This window comes from Esox lucius, chromosome 1 (genome assembly GCF_011004845.1).
Source record: "Esox lucius isolate fEsoLuc1 chromosome 1, fEsoLuc1.pri, whole genome shotgun sequence".
In the NCBI taxonomy this organism is placed as follows: Eukaryota; Metazoa; Chordata; class Actinopteri; order Esociformes; family Esocidae; genus Esox; species Esox lucius.
The window spans coordinates 21,191,588-21,205,186 of record NC_047569.1 but is presented as its reverse complement, the minus strand read 5'-3'; the positions used below and the strand labels follow the sequence as shown (position 1 = coordinate 21,205,186).

Below are 13,599 nucleotides of genomic sequence, written 5' to 3'. Positions count from 1 at the left end.
CATTGGTGAGTTAGGAAAGAGGAATCAGAGGAGTTGCACTGTCTTGGTTTCCACTGCCCCTTTCATGTCTTTGATGTGAAAAACAAGAGAGAAGTTCAAAGAAAAAATAATTTGAATCAAAAGGTGCACCTTTTCTAACTTTTGAAGTTAGCTGATACTTCTTGATTTCACCCAACTTCTAAAAGTTAGCAGTATGGTTTCTTTCTGGTGTCTTACATTATGAGCCGCTCGTTGATGGGGCCCCTGTCGGACGCAAGCTGTAACAACCAAGCGTTAAGTTAACAGACCTTTGAAGGCCATGTAATTAATTCCCTTTGACTGTGTCATTCAGTGTGTTCTGATGGAGGAACAGGAGGGCAGCCATGTGTTGCAATACTGGCACTTCACACTCTGAGACAGCTGCTGGAATGAGTGTGAATTTATCAGCCAGTCATCTGCACCCTGCTTTGCCTCGGCCCACCACACTCTCCCCCACCCAGAATTAATGACTGCCTCTCCTTATTTGCACCCAATCATGACCAGGATGCTGAGGCAATTGAAAATGTTTACTAGAATTGCAAAAACCCCTCCATGTTACGCAAAGTGGCCTGTTTTCTCTTTGATGGGATTGCTAATCACAGTGGCGTTATTTATGTGTGTTTTGAATTGGAGATGAGCCTAGCCAGGGATATTGGAGAGGACCCAACCCTGGCTGCTGAAACCTTATGGAGAATATTTCTCTAGCAGTCCCTTTTCTCCCAGTACAACCGATTGGGAACAGAATAACCTTGCTTTGAGGCTTCTTCGTGTTGCTGTTTTGACTGCCAACTATATTACACTGAAATAAAAACAGACATCAAAACACTTCACACAGTTGTTGGCTCCTCTGCTGGGGTACTTACTATAAGTATGTCAGAGCAGCCTTTCGGGTTTCAATCAGACACACTCAAATAAATTACATATTTCTACATTGGAGCACACTTAATAAACATACATTTGATTGTTTTATAATAATTAGTTCATTATATTCCGCTTTATTTGGAGTGTTATGCTGTGCTCTGGTTGTCCACTATAGATTCAGACTTCAATGGAAGTTGGAAAGAGTTGAAGGCATAAGCCTTTCCGAGGATTAAACAAGATAGATTCCTTAAACACATCAGACATTGTGGGAACTAAGACTGTTCCAAACCAGCACACTTGAATTGAGTATTAAAGTATTTCCTTAGGATAACCATCATATACCTCAAGAATCTAAGACTTTGTTGAAGAATGCACTGAAAAAAAACACTTTCTCAAAAGAAAGTTAAAAGGAACTTGAAACCAATAAAAAAATGCTTGAGTCAAGGAAAACAAATCTGCCAAAGGAAACAGAGAAGATATTGCTTGTAACAAAAAAAATAAAAAAATAAAAATAATAAGCTATGTAGTCCAGTCCAGACACAACTTGATTATTAAAATAAGACAATAAAAACATCAGGCTTGTTCAGATTTGATGTGAATGAATTACACTATTTAGCTTGTTTTCTACTGTGTGTGTGCATGCGTGCGTGTGTTTGTTTGATGATGAACCAATATATGAAGCTGTGGTGTGGTGTAGAATGAAATGGAAGGTTCATTGCTGCAGGCAATCTGAGGTACACTACCATTCAAAAGTTTGGGGTCACTTAGAAAGGTCCTTGTTTTAATGTTGTTGTCCATTAAAATAACATCAGATTGATCAGAAACACAGTGTAGACATTGTTAATGTAATTTCAAAGGAATATCTAAGCAACCATCAGTCCAGTACAATGGCACATTGGCCCTCATTTATCATTCTTGCGTAGAAACGGGCGTATATGTTGGCGTAAGATTTTGCTTACACTCCTCTCATCGCCTGATTTATGAAACTGTGCGTACCTTTAAAATCCAGGTGTACGCAACACCTTCCCTTGATAAATGCCGCGGATGAAAACGATCGTCATTAGAATAACACGCCCCTATATATTCAAGTCTCCGCTTCCCCCACGCCCTCATTTTACGCCATGGACACACCGAAGACGGCAAAAAAGAGAAACTTCTCTGACGTGGAGATTGAGACGATCACCAGGGAGGTAGAAAGAAATAAAATTGTTTCATTTGGCAGTTTAAAAAGCGGAATAAAAGATGATGATGTGATGTGGAGTACCATTCATTCACATTAATAACTGCATGACAATTTGTAATATTCGTCTTATTATTTCATGATATTTATCAATGACGTTTATTGTTATTTAGAAGAAGAATGTCGTTATTATTATTATTTCTATTATTGTCTAAAAGAAGAAGAATGTCATTTTTATTATTTTGTCAGTCTGAATTATATTTTGGTAATTCAAAGCCTTTTATTACTGAACCCAGTCCATGCGCAACTGCCGGGCCTAACCCTGAAACGTCATGTAAAGCGCACAGACTCGCATCTGAAGGAATACATATAAGTCAAATGCTTTGGTAAAGTCACACAAATGAAACCTTGAAGTCCATGTTGCACAAAAATAAACACTGAAGTTTGTAATTATGTTGTTGTTGTTTTTTTACAGTAGGTCATAATATATCACATCTTTTAGTTTGTCAGTGCGTTAGGATTTTCTTTTCTGCGCTGTTAAGGTTTCATTTCTCTCCGCCATGTCCATGTGCAATATTTTGTTGTCATCCATCCACCAAAGATCACTCCAAATATAACTATTAATACTGTTTTATTTTCAGTTTACATCTCTGCACTGGCATAACATCAGTGCACGAGGGAACTGCAGCAGGGGCTGAGTATAGGCTACACATTTTTTACTTGAGGTCAAAATAAAAGTCTCTTCACACATGCGCACAATTAACTCTTGCACAATTTTGGGTATACAACAGTCAGTATCATAATTAAACAACATAATATAACATAAATGATGAGAACATGCGTACACCACCTCCTGAGCTGGCGTAGGATTTGAGAGTGCCGTACGCCAACGTCCATATTGATAAATCTAAAAGTCACCGTGGTTTTGGGTGTACGCCAGGTGTACGCTGGAAATTTGGTGTACGCACTTTTGATAAATGAGGGCCATTGTGTTTGCTAAGTTTATCATATTAAAGGGCTAATTCATCATTTGAAAACCCTTTTGCAATTGTTAGCACAGCTAAAAAAAATTGTGCTGATTAAAGAAGCAATAGACTAGTTGAGCATCTGGAGCATCAGCAATTGTGGGTTTGATTACAGGCTTAAAATGGCCAGGAACTAAGAACTTATTTTATTCTTCAAGTTTATTCTTGTTCTGAGAAATTGTTCTGAGAAATTGTTCTGAGAAATTGTTCTATTCCATGCGAGAAATTGCCAAGAAACTGAAGATCTCATACAATTCTGTGTAAAACTCTCTTCACAGAACAGTGCAATCTGGGTCTTACCAGAACAAAAAGAGGAGTAAGAGGCCCCGGTACACAACTGAGTGAGAGGACAAATACATTAGTGTCTATATTGAGAAACAGATACCACACAGGTCCTCAACTGGCAGCCTCATTAAATAGTACCCACAAAACACCAGTCTCAACGTCAACAGTGAAGAGGCAACTTCAGGATGGCCTTTTAAGTAGTGTTGCATAGAAATGGTCTCAGACTGGCCAATAAAAAGAACAGATTAAGTTGGCCAAATGAACACAAACACTGGAAAGAGGAAGATTGGAAAAAAGTGTAATAGTGTAAAAGTGTAATCAAAAATAATAACATTCATGAGACCCAGAGATTAAATGAAAAGATGCTGCAGGAGTGCTTGACAACATCTGTCACGCATGGTGGAGGCAATGTGATGGCCTGGTGGTGCTTTGGTGGTGGTAAGGTGGGAGATTTGTACATGGTAAAAGGATCTATCACTCCATTTTTGATTGGAGCCAAAAACCGGACAATGACCCAGAGCAGAGCTCCAAACTATGCCAGAACTATTTAGGAAAGAAGCATGTAGTGGCCAGCACAATCACCGGATCTCAACCCTATTAAGCTGTTGTGGGAGCAGCTTGATCGTATGGTACGTAAGAAGTGCCAATCAAACCAATCCAACTTGTGGGAAGTGCTTCAGGAAGCATAGGGTGAAATCTCTTCAGATTACCTCAATACATTGACAACTAGAATGCCAAAGGTTTTCTTTCACGAAAGCAAAGTTTGAAGGACACATTTACTATTTCAATTAAAAATAATAATTTGTAACCTTGTCAATGACTATATTTCCTATTCATTTTGCCATATTTTATATTCAAACTAATTTCATGTATGTTTTCATGGAAAACAAAGGACATTTCTAAGTGACCCCAAACTTTTGAATGGTAGTGTATATTTCTTCACAGGAGGTTAATTTCTTGCTTCTCGCCGCATTGGCTCAGCTCATTTAAATCATGTTAGTTTGGCTGTCTATTCCCATTATTACTATCTGAAAATGCAGGTGTTTTTTTTCCACTTTGTAAATGTCATCCCGGTTTGGAGGTGTCTGACGACCCAGGCATGCAAATGTGCTTTTGATGTTTTCTTCGGGCTGTGACTAGGAGTCTTGTACCTCTCCTGGTGCGAATCTAAGGCATTTAAAAGTATTCTCTATTCTTCTTCTCACGTCTTTTGGCCCCTGCTGGATAAATATAGCACAAGGTGACTTTTGATTTACCCCCCCCCCTGCAAAAAACCCTTTTTCTGTGTGAAACCCAAATGGGTGCTTGGTTTCAGCTTTTAATGATGAGGACAGAGTGTTGTGGAAATAATGACCATGCAGGCAGGCACAGGTGTGACTCTATTGGTCCTCTTCATCTGCCTGTCTTTCTGTCTGTCGGTCTGAATATTTCTCCTCTCTCCCTCCCACTCTCTCTACTTCAATCCCTGTCCCCCACTCACTCTTGCACACTTCTCTTAGTTTCAGTCTCTTTTTATATTTTCGCATTTTCTCCCATTCATGAAAACAATACATTTTTTGAATGGATTCTACGACAAACATTTTGACAAATATTTCCATTTAAATGCGTTTTCAAATTGTATTCTTGACATACAACTCGGTTTCCAAAAATGTTGGGACAGTGCGTGAAATACACATAAAAAACAGAATGCAATGATGTGCTAATCATTTATCCCTATATTTAATTGAAAATAGCACAGAAACAAAATATCAAATGAAACTGAGAAATGTTATTGTTTGTGGAAAAATACAGGCCCATTTTTAATATATTGTTCAATATTAATGGTGCCTTCACAGATGTGCAAGTCACCCATGCCATGTGCACTAAAGCACCCCCATACCATCACAGATGCAGGCTTTTGAACTAGGCGCTGATAAGAAGCCGGATGGTCCCTCTTTTCTTTAGCCCAGAGAACGCAGCATCCATGATAAAAAAATAAAAATTGTCAGACCACAGGACAGTTTTCCACTTTGACTCAGTCCATCTTAAATGAGCTCGGACCCAGAGAAAGCAATGGCGGTTTTGGATCTTGTTTATATATGGTCTTTATATGTAATTTTAAGTTGGATTTGTGGATGCAGAAACATACTGTTCACAGACAATGGTTTTTGGAAGTGTGCCTGAGGCAATGCAGTGATTTCCACCTCAGATTCAGTGCCATCTGAGGGCCGAATATCACGGCCATCCAATATTGTTTTTCAGCCTTTTCCCTTGCAAACAAAGATTTCTCTGGATTCTTTGAATCTTTTAATTATGTTATGTACCATAGATGCGTTGAGAAACTTTATTCTTAAATTGTTTCCCTGTGCAGTCTTTCACTTTCACTTCTGACAGACACATCCTCTCAGGAATGATCTTTTAATACATGTTACTGACCTGTAGCCAAATGTCCTAATTAGTTGTGTGATATTCCACAAGCATTACAAAACTTCTCCAGTTTTTTGTTGCCTCTGTAACAAAATTTTTGAAACATGTTAATGGCATCAAATTAATGACATATATTATTCAAGAAACAATAAAATGTCTCAGTTTCAACATTTGATAGGCTGTCTTAGTACTATGTTCTATTGAATAAAGAGTTTAAGTGATTTGCACATCATTGTATTCTTTTTTATTTACATTGTACGCAGCATCCCAACTTTTTTGGAAACTTGTGAATGTACAGTACAGTGCAGAATTATTGGACCCCTTGGTGAAGATGACCAAAAAAGCTAGTGATAAGAACCACATTGATATGCTTCGGTAGACATATCTCATTATCAACTGTCCTGAGTCCACTGGGAGTTGTGCGATGAGGCAGAGACTTAATCACAAATTAGATTTTATAAAAATGGGAAGGAAAATATTTGTTAATAAAATAAATAAATATGACAATATTTAATTGAGGTGAACTAGTTCAAAGAAAAAAATACATTCCTAATGAAGAGACATGCATTTTTTATTAAAGCATGTCGCAATTCTTATGAACCAAATCTAATTGAACTATTGTCTTATTCATATATCTTTTTTTTATCAGTTTTTCAGATTTATTTGGAACTCTTTAGTGTCTCATTTTACTTCCTATGATGATAGTAATGTAAAGGAAGCATGAGTGTCACCTAATTTCTATTTCCCAGTGAAACAGGAAGTCATGAATGACCATCTAAGTTCCTAATAATTCAGATGAAGTCGTACAAATGGGATTGAGTTCATAAGTGTCCAGGGGTGCCAACATTTGTGACATGTTTATGTACAAAATATGAAATTCTTGTTTCAGATTTTTTCATTAAGTATTTTACCACAATTAAAGGTTTGAATTCCCTCATTATTTCAATTCAAGATCAAGATGATAACCAAGTTTTTCATAGCCTTTTTTTGCTAATACTTACCAAGGGTTCAGTCATTCTGGAGGGAACCAGATATTATTTTGCAACTGTTTTACATTCATGACGTATTTTTCACTTTTTTCTTTTTTTCTGTAGGTCTCTCTCTCAGAATCACTTTTTACCAGAAAGTGTGTTCTCAATATGTTTGCTAATATTCAGACATATTTATCTGTAGTAATTTGATTTAGAATACCTAAATTGTAAGCATGGTTTACACACATTATTCACAAATGGCTAGTATGCATAACACTACTATATAGTGAGCAATGAATGTGCAGTATGGATATACAGTAGATATATATATATATATATATATATATATATATATATATATATATATATATACATATAATATATCTAAAGGCAGGGGAATTAACAGATTGTGTATGCAGTATAATGCAGTTATTTTGTTCAGAGGTGGCAGTGATATTTGTTCTCTTAGTCTCAATGGGCCAGATGTACAGTTGTTGGCCACAACATGGAAAAATCAAGCTTTCAGGTGGTGGGATTGTTTGGTAATGTTTGAACTAGCCAGAGGATCATTTTGGGGGAAGGGGGTGACTGGGGTGGGAAGGGTCAGCGATGATCTTTCCTGTGTGCTTCATGGAGGACCTACTCTCTCTCTCTTTTTGTGTCTGGCAGAGTCACAGCACTCATTCCGAGCTAGGAGATCAATAATGCCAACTGGTGCACAGGGCTTTTATATTAGGAGGATTAGGGTTGTAGCTGCAAGTACAGTCAACAGCTATAATGGTCAGGCTTTGTGTTTTGTATTATGCTCTCCAACGTCCCTGCTTTGTTATGGTACCTGTGCTGTTACATGTAGTTGTGTGTCTCAATCCCAAAATAATTACCACTACACACTAATATCAAAGCAGTGTTTAAAATTGCAGTAATTCTAGACCTTTACCCCTTCTATTGCCCATTTGTCTGTGTCCAGATGAAGGTCAAAACCTGGGGACGGATAATGTGTCGGTGATTGAGGGGGAGATGGCCACCATCAGTTGTAGAGTGAAGAATAATGATGACTCGGTCATCCAGCTCCTCAACCCGAACAGACAGACCATCTACTTCAGAGATGTCAGACGTAAGTGCTGGGTCATGTCAAAAACAGGAATACCTCATTTATTTATAATATTATTTAATTGGAGAAATATTCCCAAAAACGACACATCATCTCACATATTTACAATCAGGTTATCATTTCACATGTCATATTTTATGCCTCTTGTTGAAAAAGCAGAAGATTTTCTTTCAGACTTTTTTTTTATAAAAATGAATGCGCTATGATTCTTTTGGTGCTGGTTTCATAGTTCAAGGACTGTGTAACTGTACATTAGTAATATGAATAGGACACATTTGATATAATCACCCAATAGTCATTGAGCTGATTTTATTGAATGTTTTGTTTAGGCAATTTGTTTAGACAATTTCTTAGAATATGAAGACAATCTATGTTTGGAGCATGTTTATGCATGAGCATATGGTCTTCTCTACATTTAACCTGAGTTGGGTTCTGTATTGCTAGTTTATGTCTTGGACTGGCGACACGCTTCAAGGTGATGAAAAAAGAATTGTTTTCACATTTTATCTCCATAATTCCTTTTAAATGTCTAAGAAGTATCCAGATCAGTGTTGTATTTTTCCCGAGAGTTATGGCAGAGAGTTATGGAAAGCTAAATGCAATTTACAGAATATGCCATGTATATCTAATGCAATGTACAGTATACAGTATGTTACATAATACTGCCGATGAACATGCAGTTTCATCCTGTAGCTCTCCCTGTGTTCACTCTGTCCCCCACGAGGTAAAGGACAGATGACAATAAAGATAACACAAGGACACTTGTGACTGACATGATAGACGCAATAGAAGGGTATACGATGAATCAAATCTGTGTAATTTCCTGTATTTTGTGTCATATTCTACAAAACCTTTTCAGTTCAGTTATCTTCTACCTCCCATTTCAAGCCAAACATTTCAGCAATGAAAAAGTCCAATAATAAAGTGTTATTACAAAAACCGTTGGGCATCTGTAAAGTTCCAGAAGTTAGAATATTAGTCTTAGCTCTGACCATATCTATATGCTTCTCATGACTGAACAATACCCCTGCAGTGGAGCCTGGTAAACCCCTGGGCAGCAAGTCTATTTTGGTTTATTTTGATCTGATCTCCCAGAGGGCTGTGTTCTGTGGGGACCACACTCTGACTGGTTGCACTGTTACCTGTCACCAGGGCCTCTCTCTTCAGTGCCAGCCATTGTGTAGGCGAACGAAAACAACTGGGACATACAGTCACACAGGGAAATAAAAGATACAAACAGACACAAAACACTCCACCAGGAAAATAATACAGAACTTTTAATACCCCCCAAAATAAATTCTGTTTCAAAACTGTTTCTTTTTAAAATATTTTGCTAGTACAGCAACATTATTGGCCTGAACTCTTGAAAACAAGTGCTGTGGTTATAATAAAGGGAAGGCCTTCAGAGAATTCAACCCCCTAGATGTTTTCCAGAATTTGTTGTGTTAAAATCTGAATGTACAGTACATCCCCCGGTTCTGCGAACCCTCGCGGATAAGTGACGCTCCCTTAAAAATCCCCCCCTAACACCCAGTTACCCTTCACAACATGCCCCAATACCCCAGTTACCCTACACAACATGCCCCATTACCCCAGTTACCCTACACAACATGCCCCATTACCCCAGTTACCCTACACAACATGCCCCAATACCCCAGTTACCCTACACAACATGCCCCATTACCCCAGTTAGCCTACACAACATGCCCCATTACCCCAGTTACCCTACACAACATGCCCCAGTTACCCCAGTTACCCTACACAACATGCCCCATTACCCCAGTTACCCTACACAACATGCCCCATTACCCCAGTTACCCTACACAACATGCCCCATTACCCCAGTTACCCTACACAACATGCCCCATTACCCCAGTTACCCTACAAAACATGCCCCATTACCCCAGTTACCCTACACAACATGCCCCATTACCCCAGTCACCCTACACAACATGCCCCATTACCCTTTCCATGGTCTTATTGCAAGATAATATTGTAAAAACATTGTGATTGGCAACTGTCTTTCATGTCTTTCAACATGTCACTATAAACGGCGACAGCTGATTATAGTACAGAAGATATAAGACACTTATAAATACATTAAATATACATAAAACAATGTTTTTATATCTTTTTATAGAAAGACTTCATGCAATTAACCGGATTGATGCTTTGATGGCTGAAAATAGCGCGTTTGTAGAATTCCGGACTTCTGGAAAAATGTCCGCGGATATTTGAGTTTGCGAATGCGGAACCGCGGATATCTGGAGGAATACTGTATAGATGCCACTTGTTTAATTCCAGCGCCAAGGGGGCAGTCCGGGACGAGGCATCCTGCAGTATGGCTCCCTCGTTATACCGCTGCATACCGCGACAAGTTGCAGTGCCATGCGGCATGGACAAAAACATGTAGAAAAATAAGAATGGCCACCAGGAGGCATCTGGGAGAACGTGGACACCCACACGAAACTGCTGTTATTCAAGCCTACGTCTGTACTTATATGGCCAGAATAAACCATTAAAATCTGAGGAATATTGTCTACTATAATCCTGTTCATGGATTGCTATGTTGCTGTGTGTGATTCCATGTTATAGGTCTACAGTGAATCTCTTCCTTTTCGTTAATTGTAATTATTTAAACCGAAATACAATTATTTGAATGGAAATATAGTTGTTGATTACAACGATTAAGTTAACATTTATGTAGGCTAATTGCAGACTTTTCCTAAGTACATTACTTATTGCGTCATTGATGCCACTTTTCTGCACTAATATTTCCTCAAGACTGCATCTGTTTTTGTCAATAAAAAAATAAGAAATTACTTTTCCCACCAGATTTTTTTGATAAAGTACAATATGCCATAGTAGACTCAAGCGAAAATATAATTCAAGTGTTTTTAAACAGGCAATAGGCTATACATTAATCCCATCAATGTTTCATTAATATTTTCAGAGGTAAATAACAATAGATTTTTTTCTAAAGTTTCTAATAAAATGGCGTTTGAACAGAACATGTAAATTGTTTATTTACTGTACAAGTCAACAAATTACTGTTAATAACTCAAATGACTGTTAATAAAGTTTTCAGCTTGTGAGTATAGAATTCAGACAGCAGAACAATGTAAAATATGCCACCTATTTAGGAAAAGTCATGGAAGGAGGGTGTTCAAAATGGTATGTTCCAAATCAATTGCAGAGTTCAGTCTAGATTTCAGTATAGTTTTGCAATGCCACAATGTAGCCCAATTTTGTATCATTATTATTTAATAGACAAGCGCACTTATTTCGTATGTCGTATGCTGGAGCTGGTGCCAGAGTGTGCTGCTTTTGATTCTTGCTCAGAGCTTAGTCACATGACTCAGTAATGTCTTATTGTGAGAGCAACTGGAGGCTCGCAGTTTTCTTGGCCACAGATCATTCAGATCACACAATATTAGGCTATTGAATATACTATTAATATATTTACTGATTTATTTGGAAAATTTCCCACCAGACATTTTGGTGGTTGATATTTTCTGGCAGAATACACCTGATACCGGCAAAAAGCCTTTGTCGGCTCACAGTAAACCCTGGTGCACAGTTTTCCTCAGCTGTAGGCCTAGTAATGAGGATTTGGTGTGCATAATGATGGGAAGTCCTGGGTGATGTGACCAGGAAAAGGTATGCTTAATCGTGGAGATCACTACGCTGGTGCACAGAGCCTAACCTTCTATGTAGGCTATTCTTTTTTTGAGTGGGACATTTTGTTAAGTAAAGCGTGACACTATATTATGATTAAAATAAACTATTAGACACATGTTTTAATGAATTCAGGTGTACAATAAATATAAAATCCGTTATTCGGATTGGAAACATTTTGAAATCAAAATATTGTGCAAAAAGATCCTTGTCTATAAAATATTGTGATGTGGCTCAAATTATTTTGATTGGGCAATGTAATAATTGCAACAACCAGTTGGCCAGGCAACCGCAAATAACTAATGGGGAATACACCCGGATAAAGAATGATGCTCCCTGTGAATTAACTTAATGAGAATGAAGTTTAATGTTAATGATATAGTTGATCACATGCAGCGCGACAAAATCTGTTTTACCTCTAAACTTAGTATTGCAATCTTATTCATGAAATTCCTGTTTTTAGGAGTTAAACAAAATATGAAACATATAATCTGTCTGAATGCGAAATTTTGCTAATTAATTTATACAACCATGAAGATGATCCATCTTCCTATGTAATTCATCAAAGGTATCACAGTAATTAATTATTAGTGAAACAAAATGAAAACAATATCCTTGACCAGAGGCGTTGCTAGGATCACAATACATTCCGGGCTAAGCACCCACCCAACCCCCAGGGGAGACTTCTTAGAAACAAATTTTTCATGGATTTGTTGTGATGCCGTGTGTTGTTCTAACCACCATCTTACCGCTTTTAATATATTAGGCCTACATTAGTTGGTGACATCTCTCTAGAACCTGAAATATTCCCAAACAAGAGAAGATTATTTATTTTCGGCACCAAATCATCCCTTGTCTCTATCTCATTTTCCTCTGGGGTCATTTTTTTAATCGAGCCTCTTCCTCCCCTTAACAACAAGCCCAACACTGCACTATTCTTTGGCAGTGGGCTCTATGCCACGTCTTCATGTTTCTGACAGGTTCATTTGCTGTTCAGAGTACCAGCACAGCAAGTATAATTTCCCCGACCCACGCATGTTGTTACTTTATTGGGTTGTGGCTATACTTTCGTTAGCCATCATGGAATTGGGATGTTTTAAGAATTCTCACTTTTAATAAATTGGGACAAGTGAGAGGCTTGAACAGAATAATGTGTTGTATTGTCTCAAACTGACCAATTTGAGATATACATTTGAATTGTAAACCTTTATTGTCTTAAAATAGCAAAAGGTAGGGGATGTGTTGTAATAAAACTTAAATAGAGGTTATGTGTAGACTGACAGGATCGTGCTGTTCGCTTGCCAGACTTCAGCCTTTATACTAATAATCTGGAATTGCAATTTGAACATTAAGAATTCGCTTGCCTACTTAAAAATAATAATTCAGATTGTTAGTATAATTGGAGTCAGGTAAGCGAATGGCACAATTAGCTAGCCACGATTAGGGCTTGCTGTTAAAAAGAGGAAGAGGATCAATTAAGAGATCATAGCAACATCTCTGGTGTCGCCGATACTGTATGCTCAGTTTCCAAAGATTGTGAAGAGTTCATTATGCTGACTAATTTAAATAAAATGCATTTGTTGGAACATAGAATTTGTGTTTTATTGCTGTTTAAATGTAGGCTATTATACAGTATGGCTATTTAAAACACGTCTGGTAGCTATTCTATACGGCTGGAATTCGGGAATTTTAACAGCCATATTGACTGATTTGATAAAACAAATGAGTTGATGCAACAAATAAGGGACTGACCCATTTGTCTATTAAAAAAAAAAGTTCTGGATGCTGCATCTCTAAGTTTATCTTGTTATTTCAAGATACTCTCTCATAATAATGAGATAACTCTTTCGAAAAAACGAGATGAACTTTAGCTTGATAGTTATGTTATCATAACAGTTATGTCATTATAACAAGATATATTTAGAAAGAAATGTCTTTTTTGAAGTCCAACTTAGAATGTCCTGCTTAAGTTGGGTCTGGCATATAAATGTTACATGGTTTTCATTACAATGAAAAAATCTAATTAATGCTCAAATGGCCTTTGAGTTACATTTTTAGTATAGC

The 13,599-nt window shown here is 37.5% G+C and overlaps 1 protein-coding gene across 2 annotated transcripts in view; it reads left to right on the top strand.

Annotated features, from left to right (window-relative positions):
- The window catches only part of cadm1b (cell adhesion molecule 1b), a 271,115-nt gene that overhangs the window by 175,090 nt on the left and 82,426 nt on the right, over positions 1–13,599 (top strand). For both annotated transcript variants that reach the window (XM_020052485.3, XM_010892247.3), the window contains exon 3: positions 7,714–7,860. In XM_020052485.3, the coding sequence (XP_019908044.1) occupies positions 7,714–7,860 (147 nt within the window). The remainder of the gene's footprint in view (positions 1–7,713; positions 7,861–13,599) is intronic.